The sequence below is a fragment of the Cryptomeria japonica genome, chromosome 4 (assembly GCF_030272615.1).
Source record: "Cryptomeria japonica chromosome 4, Sugi_1.0, whole genome shotgun sequence".
NCBI lineage: Eukaryota > Viridiplantae > Streptophyta > Pinopsida > Cupressales > Cupressaceae > Cryptomeria > Cryptomeria japonica.
The window spans coordinates 778,955,215-778,971,217 of NC_081408.1; the positions used below are offsets into that span (position 1 = coordinate 778,955,215).

General features: G+C 38.0%; 1 protein-coding gene across 3 annotated transcripts in view; it reads right to left on the bottom strand.

The window, feature by feature from the left end:
• Positions 1 to 16,003, bottom strand: part of LOC131031986 (damage-control phosphatase At2g17340) — a 230,822-nt gene that overhangs the window by 83,340 nt on the left and 131,479 nt on the right. For all 3 annotated transcript variants that reach the window (XR_009372409.1, XM_057962861.2, XM_059220164.1), the window contains exons 6-7: positions 14,176 to 14,304; positions 13,274 to 13,360 (exon numbers count right to left, since the gene is read on the bottom strand). Coding sequence is in view for 2 of the 3 variants with exons in the window: in XM_057962861.2 (XP_057818844.1) it covers positions 13,274 to 13,360; positions 14,176 to 14,304 (216 nt within the window). In the remaining variant the exon portion in view is untranslated. The remainder of the gene's footprint in view (positions 1 to 13,273; positions 13,361 to 14,175; positions 14,305 to 16,003) is intronic.

Below are 16,003 nucleotides of genomic sequence, written 5' to 3' on the forward strand. Positions count from 1 at the left end.
CCCCCCTTTATGGCTGTGGGTCCCTCTTTTGTAAGGATGAATCTGGGCCACTTGTCTAGATTAGATCTTGGCCATTCATCCATTTTTGGAAACCTATTTAAGGGGACTGGTTTTCCCTCATTTGAGAGGAAGTTCTTGGATTGTTGCGAAAGCTCTGAAGGAATTTTGAAGGAATTAATACAATGGATTAAAACTGCCTTCAAGTTTCCTTGTGAGTGCATGGTCTCCTTCTTCATTTAATTTAGAAAGCTTTTGATTATGTCTATTTGTTTTGCACAGCAGTTCTTACCAAGCATCTGATAGAACCTTCACAGTCCATACCATTAGAGGATAGCTGATTGCTTTTTTCCTTTCTGCATGGTTAATCTGGGCTGTTTTATGATTCAGTTCGGTTGGTGAACAGATTGTCCTCGTACTTAATTTCTTTTAATTTACTCTATGCCCAATGTTACGAAGAGAACAGAATCATTCACTACAGTTGAGAAAGTATTAATTTTACTTTAACTTCCTCTCTGAATTTTTCTGCAGGTACAGCTCCCTTATCTGATTTACAATGAATTCAACTTTTATAATTACACTTTTTCCTGAAAGTGCATAAGGTTCTCTCAACTACTCTTAGGTAGTGAGGTAATTACAAAATACAGATTGCAAATGAAAAGATTCACATACATATAATCAGCAAAATCTATCTCAAAGAATGGATTTTCTGCTAGATTTTCAACATATATCAAAACAGGAAATAGATGAACTTACGACTAACCAACAGCAATAAGGAAATTTCGAATCGCCGAATTATCTCCACAAAGTGATAATAATTCAACACTCAGAACGCAAAGTTTCAAAGCATAACTCGAAATTTTTCATATATGTATATCCAACTTCAATGCACAAAGTCTTTGGAAGCTAAAACATGCATATACTATCCTTGATCACTGTAATTCAGAAAAATCTATCTTAAAACTATCTTTAACTTGCTATTCTTTTCTCCTCCATTGCTAATCCCCTAAAACAGTTTAATGCCCCAGCATTTATAGTCTTTTTTTTTTTAAATCCCGAAGGGCCTCCCTTAAAACCTAGCCCTATCGGGTTAATACAAGAAACCGTTATGAAACTAGAAAGCGGTTATCAAAAAGATAGAACGCCAGTGGGTGATGATTCAATTCCCACTATATTCGCCGGCTTCCTCCTCATTTCCGACGGTTTGTCGTACCAGCTTCCAGCTCTGGAAAGTAGACATGAATTCCTGCGTGGCCTGTGAGTGCGGGTTCTTTAAACTCATCAGCCGGGCTCTACATGCATCTTTCTGCCACCTGTACTCCTTCATCTTTAGGCTCTGACATGGCATCAGCTTCTCATTGAGGCGCAACATGGATTCTATACCTGCCAACGAAGTGAAATCATCGACCTTGGGCATTTCTTTATCTCTAATCCGTTCAACTGCTTCGGTGAAACTCTTGGTTAACACTTCAATGTCCATGCTACCTTCATCCAATTGTAAGATGCCTGTGGGGTTGACAATCTTCATGTCTTTAACCAGTTCCTTATGCATGTCTGTGATTTGATTCTTGACGCCTTGGACCTCTTTGATGGCTTCTTTGTACATGGACTCCTTCCAGCTCATATTACTTTTCAGGATAAATAATGTGCACGGGTCCGCGGCTTTCATGGGGTTTTCACCTAAGAATTTGGGAACTCCAAACTTTTCAACTTCAGTTACTCGGGAAACTATGGTTTGGCACCGTGACAATTCTGTCTCCCATACTGGTATCAAAGTTTGAATCTCCCCGAGCAATGCCTCACCCTCGAAATAGATACTAGTAACTTCGGAAATAAATTTATTCCCTTGCTCTAATATGCTATTTACCCAACTAACCACAGCGTCAAACAGCAGTTTTCCCCTCTGCGTCTGTTTCATCAATTGCTAGCTTTCGGCGGAATTTGGATCGAATGGCTGAGGCAGCTGGATTATTGGGTTAGGCCCTAAATTAATCAGCGAATTGATGTATGTGGCCATCGTCACCACCATTGCTTTCAATTCTTTCTTCTCTTTAGAATCTTTTTCTGATTGAGTGAGCATGTGGTCAGCAGAAAATTTAAAGAAATTATTACCAGTACTCCTATTAAGGGTACCTAGTTCAATGGAAGTGACTTTGAATCCTTCCTCATCAATTTCCCCTGATTCCCTTTTCTGTTTATAAGTAGCCACCTCCGCTACGATTTTCCCCGTCACTGGATCTTTAGTGAGACAAGCATCCGTTTTCATTTTCTTTGCTTTAGATCCTCTAGCCGCATACCTAGTGACAATATCTTTTACTGGCGAGGCCACTGGTTGTAAACTCCGTTTCTTATTGATTGAATTTGACAACCATAAAGGAACAGTGGGAGTGGTTGATATCATCTGAGTATCTTTAATCGGAGTCAAGAAATTGGGTTGATCTGTCTTTGGTGTTTCAATGAATTGGACTTCATCGTCTGCTTCATCTTGAAAAGGGGACTTATCACTTGAATCCCGCTCTGGTGATGTCATTTTCTGCTTCTGGGAACTAGGCTGCTTCAAAGCTTTGTTCCTGGAATGGGATCTCGTCCTAGGAGCCGTGACTTGGGAAGGAAACTTTATTTTCTTATCTGAGGCCAATGTATCACCTGTTTTCCATTGAAAAGCAAATAATCTCCTCTAGCTTCCCTAACTGCTCCTTTTCTCCGAAATCAGACCTCCTCTCCTTTATCCTTTTTCTTTGTTTTTGGATAACTTACCAGGCAACTGAATGAAAATTTATCACAGGGGAACTTTATACATGGGAAGATCGGATAATGATAGTTCATCACCTCACATCAGGATTGACATGCTCGAGGCGTCGATGCATAAATGCCTCGATTAATGATTTACCCTTTCGCATGAGTTAATAATAATTGATTTCATGCGATATCCAGTCATTCATAAGACGAAGGTCTACTCACACTCATAACAATGATGCCCTTTTCCTTGAAAAAGAAATAAAATCTTTTGATTTGACATGCTGACGGGACCATTGATTGCTTTGAGAGAAAAGCGGCGCATCGTACTCCAAAAATAAACTCCCGCCGTCAGTACTTGCCAAAAACCACTTTGAATAGGCTTGAACCGAGCTTCAAAATGGTTCAAAGTATTTCAAAGAAGACCGCCGCGATAAAAGATACTTCCTGCCAAAGAAAGAGTATTAGTATGAAAAATTTGGTCGAACCACTTTGAACTACTTCGAACCGAGGTTCGAAATGATTCGAAGCGATTCAAAAGGGAGGGGAGGAATGACCGTGGAAGCTTGCGACTTTGACCAACTTCTTCAAAGGACGATAGACACTTAGATGATGAAGGGGAGACCTCGAATAAGATAGGTGTGGTTTTTAAGGGGGAACCCTTGAATTAATATGGCGACTCTAAACGCAACTAACAGTTCGATTATCAAATATATACATATCATGAATGTAGAAATTCTAATATTGTATTTGGTAATATGAAAATCTGGTTTCTCCTTTGAAGATTGCACTAAGTTTATGCAAACATTGTGTCTGAATGACTGATGAGGCTTAATTTGGTTTCCTGGAGGTGTCTGTCTGCTTGAGTAAATCTGCTGTCCTAGTTAACATTTACAGTTCTCTTTCTCCCTACCCTTCCTTTCTTTCCTCCCAATTTTATCCCCTTTTTTTAGAAATCTGCAGTCCTGCTAAGTCAGCTTCAAATTAACCAACATCACCTGAAAGAAAACCGTGAAAGGTCCCCGGGAATTTATACATGGAATTGCCAATCAAACGTAAGTCCCCTTGTGTTTCCAGCATAAACACATAAAGCCACTGAGAGATCCCACAGTCAAGACCTGACAAAAGAAACCTTGAGGTTATCCCCATTGATCAAAACGTAGAAAATAGCATTAGGGATTCCCTTATTTCAAGAGAGGGTAGGATACTCAGTGAGTTTATTCTATTCTGCGTTGGCCGTATGGAGTTTGCAGCGATGCGATTTCATCCACGTCAACACTACCCGACTAACCCGCAATTTGATCCTGGTGCTTGAAGATGATACACCTTCCTTGTTGTCAATCTGAATCTCAGACTTAAGTCCAAGAGGGCCAGTAGAGTCATCTTCTTTCCCAACCTTGATCTTGATGAGTCTGACACCATTACCTTTGAGCCAAGTGTTGGTGTTATCCAAGATAGGCTGAAATCTTTCAAGAATGGATGTGTATTCTTTATGCAACCATTGGATTAAAGGAAGTGGGGCTTCCTCAACCCTTCGTGAGACGTACACTGGATTGAGCACATGACCTTCATCAATCATTCCTTGCAGAATGTCCACCAGGTTCAGATCAATAACCTGCTCAACGGTAAGCCTGCAGTAGTCCATCTTGAGAACCTCCATTTCTATACGGAGATCTACCCAGGTATCCTCAATACGATGCACGTGCACGAAGGACTTTTTGATCTTTTCCTTCATACCCCGGTAATCAAAATCTGCCCTGGACTTAAACCTTTTGAGTTTAATCTCTTGCATCTCAGTCTCCATAGCTTTCGCTTTGACATATGTGACAAGAGAATACTGGCCAATTTTCAATGGGTTTGTTGTAGAAATCCCCATTTCAACCTTATGTCTGACAGACTAATGAACGTGCACAGCCATGATATGTCTTCCCAACTCCATAAGAATGATCTTATCGATTGAGTATCTAGGAAGCATGTATGGCTGCCCACTATAGCATCTGACACTCATATAGGTAAAGGTTGGGAATTGAAGAAACAAACACCCATACTCATTCACTCTTTCCCATGCCTCATCAGACACCCTTGTGTTCTTTAGAGTCTTGTCAAACTGGCACATGAACTAACCAAAGAATGCATCTTGAACTCTTCTGAAATGCAATATGTTGGGTCTCAAAGGTAGCTGATCATAATATTACCATACAGGTATAAGCGAGCAGTCACCCTTGGTAGAAAGACCAAGGAAATGTCTGAGTGACGCTGCCAAATACACTAAGTATGAATTCATGTAAAACGTCATGGTGGTAGGGACTGCTGCAAGTTGCTCGCATAAAGCATCGTTGATAATCTCTCCCCATGATATATGATGGGATTGCCTTATGAACATGTTAAACTGATACATCCAAGGTTCAAAAACATTGGAGTGTTCAAGACCCAACATCCTGCTGAGGAGAGTTATGATGTCTCCAATTTCCCACTTAAAGTCACAACGGTACAACTTAGCCCACCTTAAGAAGGTGGCTCGTGGCTCATGAATCCACCTATTAATATGACGTTTGAAGTCCTTTTCCCTCTTGACATAGTACTCGGCTGCACTATCCTTTGAAATTTCCATATAAACAAGTGCTGGTGGTATTCTGAAGACTTTCTCAATTGTATCTGCATCAAGGCGGATTATTGCTTCACCATCATCATTTTTAATGGTTCTTGACTCTTTGTCAAAGCGATGGACGGAAGCGAGAACAAATTCAAATTCTAGGGCAGCCACTAGAAAAGAGGATGTGTGATGGATGTGGTTGTCCAACATCCGCTACATATTACTATCCTACGGATCCTCCACTCTCTTGACAAATTCTAACATGTCCACATGCCCTATCTCCATATCTTTTATGCGATCCAAAGGAGAGGAAACTTGCAAAGGTGAAACTTCATTCTGGTACTTGTCATATTTATACTTCATCTTCTTTGGAAGAGGAGAGGATGGTAAATCTAACATTGAAGGACAACCTGGTAGACTGTGATGAAGACTTAAAAGTGTTAAGACAACATCATAATCAACTGCAACTAACATTTTTCCTTCTTCAAATGGGAAGAACTCCAACCCTTGCATTTCACGATTTTGTGAGAGAAAGATGGGAAATAAATGGGAATGGTGGAAATTTGACTTTGACCAATTTCGGATCTTGGGGAAAATTTTACAAGTTGGGAAGAGTGCACATGCAATCGGATTCTTAAAACCCGAATGCAAGTATACTTGTAAAACAGAAAATGGAGAAATGAGTGAAAAATGAGATTTAGATTTGCAGGAAATGACATCAACGGAAAGTACGGATATAGGCGATATGGAAGGATAAAAATGGGAAGCTTTTGGGAATGTCATTTCCAAGAAAATGAGAAGAACTTTGGACATGCAATCCAGATCTAAAAACCTGATTTTGGAAGGAAGGGTATTTTTCATCTTTGCAACTTGGAATTTCAACAAAAGATGGTTAAATTCTTATAACCATAAGGGAAGAACAATGATTTTCATCCAACTTGTAATCGGGATTTAAAATCCCGAATACAAGTAAAGAGGGAAAATGGGGAAGAACAATGCAATTCACAAATTGCTTTACAAAGGGGAAAATCTCTCTCACAAAACCGACTTTTGGGGCAAAATAACATATACACAAATTTACAACTAGAAAGGAAAAAACAAGATGACAAGAAAACAAGAAAATGAATCAAGAAAAGAAAAGAAATTATACCTCGTTTCAAACTGAAATGCCTCTTAAAAAAGATGATGAATCTTAGAAAGAAGGGAAGAAAACTCTTAAATAGAGATTAACCGCATTCCAAAACCCTAGCCACGTTTTACCAAAACGCCTTGGGCAGCAAAACGTGGCACCAAAAGCAAACTTAATGGCACAAGAACCGGTCTAATCTTCCTCCAACTTCAACGCCTTAGCATAATAAGCAAAAACGACTTAGGCGATTGAAGCTTCGTGGAGTTTGCATCCACTAAAATGTGGGTTTTGGCAAACAAGTGTTTGCTAATTTAGATCAAAAACCAGCAAACATAAACCCCAAATGGCGTGATAGATGTTTGCAAATGCATAAAAATAGGGAAGAATCCCAAACGCCTTGCATCTCCCAAAAAATCTCCACAAAAAAATGCTTCCAATTTGCAACAAAAACGCCTTCCTTTAGCTGGTCGGGTTTTTGCAAAAGGAATGCAAGTTTTATTTTTCATGTAAAAGAGAAAATCGGGTTGTAATTCCCATATAACAAGTTTTAAAATGTTACTTTTCCCTCAACAAGGCAAAATCGGGTTTTAGAAATGCAATTACAAGTTTAAAATTCCCCAATTTGCACTTTATGAAAAAAATCGGGTTTTTTGGGCATAATAGCAAGTTTAAAATTGTCACTTTATTCCATTTCTAAGCAAAATCGGGTTTTGGAGAGAGATGTGCAAGTTACAAATTACTTGTAAAGGGAAAATAAAATCCCTACAAGTTTTAATAACTTAACACATGTAATAGAAGAATAAAATCCCTATTACAAGCAAAAGACATTAAAATAGGGGGTTTTAGAAAAGAATTACAAGTGACTTTTAAATATGCAATTTAAAATTAACTTGTAACTTATCCAAAAAATCCCTATCAAAACTAAAAAAGTCAAAAAGCATCAAGGGGGAAATAAAAGGTAAGTTACAAGTTCTTTTTTCAATAAAGTGCACTGGTAATTAGCCAAAAATTTCCCTACAAAGACTAAAACAAAGGAAATCATTAAAACTTGCAATTCAAGGAAAATTTCCCACCTGCAGTCAAGGAGAAAAAACCTGAAATTGAAGGAAAGAAATAGTAAACGAACCCAAAATGCGATGAAATTCGAAACGTGGTTCAAGGATGGACCGGGGATTAAGCCAGTCCAAGGATTAGGTGAAATTCTGCCTCGGGAAGCATGTCATAGAGTAAATTTTCATTTTTTGACAAAAATTTCATGTAATGGTCCTTCATTTTTTAAAGCAAAAATGAGGACAACACTCTTGACCTCATCATGAAATGTAAATCTTATGCTGCTAATGAAATCTTCCTGTTAGCAGCATTCCATCCTTCCTAATGTAATCTTGAATGTGCATCCTTCTTGTATTGAATGTAAAACTTGAATCCTTGATTGTGCATTGATGTTGTAGGTCTTGCACTTGTGGATCTTGTGCTAAAGCCTTTTATAATTGCACTCCATGCCTTGCAATGTTCCTACGAAGAACACATTAAGAAAAAACTTATAATACTTCACATCTGAGAATTGCATTCAAAATTGGTTTAAAATATGGAAATGATTGGTGCAAAACAGAAATTGCTAATGAATAACATGAAATCTGCTCTGATTTTACAACAATTCTGGTCTGAATTGCCTCTGCCCATCATTCGCAGCTCTGCTGGTGAATTCGATTTGAATTGGAGAAAAATGATGTTTAATGAGGCATTTGACCTCTATTTTATGTCTCCTTACCTTTTGAATCCCCTATGTCGACTTGCATCTTGATTATTCAAATTTGATTTGCTTTAATGCCTACTAAGTCAGCTGGCAGAAGGAATATCCATTTTGCCCGTTCAATATTTTGAATTTCCCTTCTTTATGAGCCGAGTTATGGTCTAGTTTCCATCGTGAGCGAGTTTTCACAGCTCACATGCACAAACTTAGGTGCAATTGATAGGGAGGCTTGCACAATTGTGTTGGAGCGGATTTCAAGACATTTCTTGCACAAGGAGGTCAGCTATGCTTGCTTACACCATTAAAAGGTTGGTATAAAGGAGGGTTCAAGGCTACACCTCACAACACAGTTCAAAGTCAATAACATATTCTGCTCTGCTTATGAATTTAAGTCTGATTTCATATGCAGGTCTGAGTTTTTATCGTCTCTAGGTCTGAGTTTAGGGTCTGATTTCTATCCTCAAAGGCCTGATTGTGAATACCTTCTGAGCTGATTTCAGACCTCTTCCTACACAAAGTCTGAGCGCATTTACGATGCTCAAGTGCACAAATATATCATCACTTCATAAGCGCATTTAAAGGGTAGGTTTGCCCTGGTGGGATTCAAGGGTAGCCATGCATAGGGCAGAGCCGGTTTGAACCCTTGGTTTGCACACGATGGTAAGATAGTGCATTTGGAAGGTACTCTTGCATTGCACAACTTAACCAGGGTGCATTTAGATGATGAGGTTGCACAAGCATTGCTAGATAGGAGCGCACTTGGGTAGCTTGCATGCATAAAGAGATTGCTAAGTGCATCCAAGAGGTATCGTTGCACAAGAGAAGATGCATTAGCTGAAGGTAGGGTGCACTTTGTAGGCCCTTATGCACAAGTTTGATCATGCTACAAAGAAAGTACTCCTTTACTTAGACGAATTTTCCTGATTTTTCCCCTTCTTGGTCAGAAATGCACCCCTTGTGTGCACAAAGTTGACAAGGTCAGGTTTGAAGAGTAGTATTGCACCAGTTTGTCAAGAGCGCATATGAAGGTCTCCCCTGCAGAGCACATTTTAGACATACCCTTGCACAAAAGGGCAGAGCGGAATTTGTGGTCTTGTTTGCAAAAGGTAAGGTGGGGCGAGGTTTAAGGGCTGATGTGCACAAATGTAAGGTGCTAGTACGCATAAATGTGAAGGTTAAAGCCCCCCCCATTGAACCCATAATTAGATAATTCTTGATCAAGGACTTGCATCATGAGGTCATCCTAAGGTGCGCACATATAGAGTTAATGTTTACACAACATAGGGCACACATTGTATCCAAGCTTGCAGAAACCAAGGATAGGGCAGGATTTAGGAGGTCAAGTGCACAATATGATGAGCACACCTAGTAAGTTGACTTGCCCAAAATTGAGTGGATTTGCCCACTTAGTTCAACATTTAGTCACTTCACAGCTTGGTCATGAGTTTGGGTTTGACATTATTTTACAATTTACCCCCTTAAACCTTGCACAAAATTGAACATTCCAGGAGGACCCCATACTTAGACAAATTTTGAGTTCCCTCACCCTAGGTCTTATATAATGTGGTCTTGAAATTCATGACCTTAGGTATTATGCTTGTAGTTCCTACAAGCAACTTACCACTCCTTTCCATTCAACCTACAAGCAACTTACCACTCCTTTCCATTCAAGGAACTACAAGCAACTTACCACTCCTTTCCATTCAACCTTCTCCTAATGACATCCAACATCTTAAAATTACTGACATCATTTGCAACTAAGCAAGCTAAACAATTTGGAAGACTTTGCAACATTGACAACATGACCTCAACTTTCAACCCTGACACTCACAACACATACCTCCTCACACAAGAAAATGTTAACAACTATGAGACTACTGCCAAGCTTGAAGATGACTTAACCAAAACACCTAAGGGAAGCAAAAAGCAGGAGTCCCCATTTGCAATGGGGCAGGTATGTTTGCAACATAACAGGAGTGTCAAAGTTGGCTAGGAAATCCTTTTTCACCTCCTCTTAGTCTTTATCATGTTTAAGACATGTTTTCTTATATCAGTCTAAGGTATCCTTTTGCAAGGATGCCAAAAAATCCAACAATTTGATTTTATCTTCTTCGATGTCCTTCCTCTACTAAAGTAACTCCAAGAGGAAGATGTGTTTTGCAACTTCTATAGCATCCTTGTTGAATACCAAAAGCTTGATGAATGTATTTTAGCCTTCTCCTTTGATTTGGGCTTGCGGAGTGGAGTATTGGTCTTCTCCTTCTTTACACTTATAACTGCAATGGCTTATGTTCTCTACGCTTATCCCTTGCTAACTTTATGTCAAAATGTTCTTTTCCCAAAATATCTCCAGACTACTGTCTTGTCTTCCTACTTACTCTTTTCTTCTCTATGCAATATCTCTTCAATTAATATCCTACTAGTTTTATATGGCATTAAGGTTGGATCATGCTCAAAACTGAAATCAGATAGCTATAGACACAGATAAACGAACTTAAGAAAGCTTATAAGAACAAGAACACAGCAAATTATCCTGGGAAAACCCTCCACCTGAGGGTGAAAAACCCAGCCACACCAAAATAGATTTTATTGAAGTTCAAAATTAGTACAAATCTGTCACACTTAGAAGACAGTCATTTTTATAATTATCAACAGTGCTACAAATAAAAGATGACTGTCAGAAAGAATAACTGCTTACAAAATAATGTGAAAATGACAATAGAAGGAATCAGTACACCTCAAAGAACACAGCTGAATATAGATAATCTTCCCTGAAGATTATAGAGACAGACACAGCATCCAACTCATTAAGTTTTAATCAAGAGATCATCAAGACGGAATGTCAATCCTTCTCTAGATAACCCTCGGCAAAAGTATATATAGCACACACCAAGACCCGCGAGAATGAGAAAATGGAAAGTGGAAAGCCAATCATCACCGACAAAGACCATGAGCTGGAGAACTTCAACGGAGGAAAGGAAACGTTTGTCCAGCTAGAGTCAGTGACAGCTAGAGGAAGATGAAACCAAAACTCATAACAACTATTTAAGAGGCAAACCGAAAGCACATGAAGAGCTCGACAGGCATGATATCTGCTGAAGTTACTAACTTTAACAGATCCTAGTCCGGGGTTGTGAATCTTAGTAGCACCTTCATTGTCAAGGTCAGGTTTGAAGAATACTATTCTTCAAATCTTAATTGTTATGTTCGACAAATCTAGCCTTATTGTCAGACTTTTGGAGAGTTGCGGTAGGGTTGGAGCCTCCATGATACGACAGTCTTCCATCAACTACTTTTTAGATTTCCCATATTCATCAATGCTCTTCTGCAATTTTGTTAAGAGTTGTCTTGCTCTTTCCCAACATGAATTCGGGTTTTCTGGAGTCTTCCACTCTTCTTCCTCTCATTTCCATTTCTTTCTCTTTTCAGGCAGCACCCACCTTGGTCCTCTCAAGAGCACCCTTATTGGTACACTCATTCCTCATCTTCTCCGCGTTCTCCCATTTTTTGCGACATCTTTATTCACTCTCCATATTTTGTTTTTGTTTTCTTTCTTTTCCATTTGGGCTTGCTATGATAACCTTCTTTGTCTAAAACAATTTGTTCCCTAATCTCTCTCAAATTCTTCTCATCTCCTTTGGCCATGGGTGTGTTTGATTTGAGATTGCATTAGTCCTTTATCTTTTCCCATTCTATGGGTAATATCCTTTCAGGAATTCCTTTCGAAGATCTACCCCTTTCCATTCTTCATCCCCTTGGTGCCTAATCTCCTCTCACAAGTCAAGCACCAGGGATAAAGTGCTACAATTTATCAAAAAAGTTTCATCCCTTATTTTAATCGTTTTGTCTGGTTTCAAAATTAAAATTTCAGTTTCCCCTTATTGTCTTTTGTACCACCTAACCAAGGCCCCAATGACGGGACCAATATTAACAACAAAAATGGGGAACACAGACCAGAGTTCTGAGCCACCAAGTAATTTTCTATGTATTGTATTCATACCCCAAACTCAGTTATACAAAGCGAGTAAGGAGTTGATCCAGACTATACATTAACTAGTTTAACAGAATATAGAAAATAGAGTGTTCATAAACTATATCCTCATTGATCATTTGCAGGCTTTTTCCTTTCACTATATCCTTATATCTCCTTATACATATATTCCATGTATCTACTACTCTGCATATCATTCATCCTATACATAGATACCTGCTCTATCACCTTATATTTGTGTTTATACTTTATACAAATATCTATCTAAAGGGACATGTCCCTTATATATCCCTACTAGTATAGATGATGTCCTTTCAATTAGGAGCTCTGCAACCTCCTTGCAATGGCTTGCAGTAGGATTTCTGTCCAGGCTCTGTCTTTACTCTGCCAGCAGGCATATGTGGTATCCCTGTGCTCTTAACTCTGAGAGGAAGGATATACTTCCACTAAATCCTCAACAGATGTGTCTCAAATCCCTATACATGAGAGTGGATTGTAGATCAGTTAATGATGATTGTTGGATGCTCAAGAACATGGCAGAACTCTGTGCGTAAGTGTAGCCTTTTAATACCAGTGCTAGGGTGACACCAAAAATCTAGGGTAAGCCATTCAGAACAGTGCTTGCCTAACACCACATCAATCTGTATAATTGTAATTTACAATGTAAGTTATATACTTATAACCACTAAAGTATTCAACAATAAATACAAGCATACACACTTCAAGTGCCATCCAGTAAACTTCACAAACTCATTCTTCCAGCACAAGCACACCATAGTTATCATTTCTCAATACATGAATTCAAGAGTAGTAGTAATAAAATGACACCTGCTAGAAATGTACCATGAGAAAATAATAGTTTGTTGTGTCATCAGGCTTTCAAGTATAAACTGCATTGTGTTGCAAATCAATTAGTTGTGTAACTGTAGAAGGGAAAGGTAATACAGCTCTACCAAGTGTGGTCTAAATAAACAATAATGTGTATCATTCTAGTTGTAAATAAACTAATCCAAAAACACTTTATCAATATACACATTTATGATCTGATCATTTGCCTTCAGTTTAAAAAAGTCAGACCTGTGTACCTCGTCGAAGCAACTCCCTTGCAAAAGGTAAAATCCCTAACACAATATCTGCACCAGAATTATCCACAAATATGACAGCCTGTAAACATGCCACGCAGAAGAACACTTAGCAACATATATGAATTTCCATGAGTAATTGAAAACATGAAACAGAAGGTATCAATATTTAAGAGCAGGTAAATCTTTTATGTTTCCTTCTAGATAGAAATAAATTAGGATCATGTGTCTGACATTGTTGCCAAATAAGTTTATGTCCAAAATGAATTGGGAAAGTTATGATCATTGCAATTAAGGGGTATGCATTTCCATGCTATGCAGATGATAATTTGTGTATACAATGCAAACATGTGAATTAAATATAACAACATAACATGATTAGACTTGAAAGATCAATTAGATCTATTAAGGATAACTATTATTCTGTTCCTTGATGTCATTAATTCATCATTGTCAACAGGAAACAAGGATCATGTGCCAATTCAGAAGTGTCACAAGGCCCACTAACCCATACTTTATGTCCAAATATGAGATTTGGCATTAAATTAATATTTTCAATTTGTGTTTGTGTATTTTGTATTTCTCAACTCACAATTGGTTTACTAGGTAAATTCTTTCCCTTTTCTCAATTCCACCAAATGATAATTCGGGGTTTACTGCTCCCATCTAATTTCTTCTATTTTTTCTCTTCTGCTAACTTGATTAGAAAACATCAAATATAAGGTGGAACTAAATAAATTTCAACAGCCATCAACAGAAGTGCCTACACTTTGAAGTTGTTCTTGTGATTATATTTTTACAGGTAGCAGCATATCTGTCATGGATCATAAATTAATTTGGGGAAATCAAGGCTCCCAAATATGTCCAAAATAAAGAATTAATAAACCAGAATCTTGCCTTCCTCCAAGATTTTCTCATCCAGCTTAATTTGAATGCCTCCAAGTCATCAATTACCCATGGCCGGGGTAATAGGTTTTCACAACTGGCCAAGAAAGAAATTCCATCCTTTGCAAACACTTCTGCAAGCTTCAAAAAATTACAGCCAAAGAGTTAGCATTGCTTTGTCTTACATTTCCTGTACATGAATATCAAATCATACAACAAGTCCTTACATAATGTTTAACTTTGAAAAAGTACAATAACGAAATCTTCATATGTCATGCCTTTGGCTTGGGTTCAGAAGTAACAAGATAAAAAAATAAAATACAGAAATCGACATGAAAGTTTCTGTACGGAATTGAGGAATGAAACAGCCAGGGATTATTATAATCAGCAAGTAAACATTCAATGACATAATCTGTTCAGGAGAAAGGGAGCATTCAATTCCAATTGTTATTGTTGGAAAATGTTACAGGAGCAAGGCAATAAAATTTAAGAAACTTGCAGATGTCATTTGAGAGTAAGTCAGCTACCATAATTGCAGATCCTACACCCAAGACCATTACAATGTATTTTTGGCTTTCTTTATCAAATGTCAAAGAGACTAACAGCAGGAATCCTATGCAAACTTAGGAAGAAAGACAATCCCAAAACATTAGCAGAAACCAGCAACCAGCAACCAGCAATAACCAAAACATTCTTAACTGTACAATGAGCGTGATATCTTATATGCATGTGAAAGAAACCTTTATGATTTATAGTGTCAGATACTTATCTTCTTTACATTTGTTCTAGCTAGTTTCTGAAAAGCCTAGAAGAACAGAACTTTGTTTTAATCTTCTCCAAAATAACAATTCAAAAATCAGCATTATGCATTCTATATATCATTTGCTTCAAACATGAATAGTCGTGCCCATTACCATGTATAGAAAATACTCTAGAGAAAAATTATGCAGGTAAACCTCAAAAACACAGTACAGGCAGGGACTCTTAGGCATCTTTGTTAACCTTCAAGATCAAAATAGGAAATCAATCCTTACAAAACCTATTCATTACCAACTATCTTCCAGAATCAACTAACTATTGGTCATGCTTGAACCTTTGCCTTGTTACAAATATGTCTTGTTGTAAGTACATCAGTTCCAAAAAGTGCTTTCACAGTTTGTTTTGGCCCCATTTTGAGTTGTGAACCTCAACCATTTTTCATTCTGATCTCCAAGAGGGATATTTCCTTTCAGTCACAGCTATGTTCTGACAGATCATCTGGATCCTCTAGCGACAGACCTGGTTCAAATCACGCACTCTCCATCTGCCATGCATCCTGCTAAATTTAAAATCACTGTTTCCTTCATGAAGCTCCGCAAGAAGTGAATCATCTTGCTAATAATCACATCCAATATATGCAACTTATCTTATACTCTCAAAGTATTCAAAAGTTCTGAATGGTCATCAAATATTCCATTAGCTGCAAAAGCTGCTCCTCCAACAGAGAATTCCCAATTCTCTTTTAATAATCAGTGTTGCCCTACACTATCAAAACTAATTCTGCCAAAACCTGGAAAAGATTCCTTTCTTGAGGCTGCATGCTTGTCTAGTCATAGATCTTCTCCATTTACTTGGCAATAGCAAATGGCCTACAGGGACAACTGTGTATTGCTCTTTTCTGCTTGTGTTTATCTTCAAGCAAAGCGATCATATTTAGAGAAGTTAAATACTTTATCAAGAGTAAGAGAAAGGTTCCCAAAATATTGGCATCTGAAAATATTTTAAGGGACTTGCGAAACTGCTTGAGACTTGTTACATTTAAATTATTAAGATTATAAATACCACTAAAGAAACTTAAAAA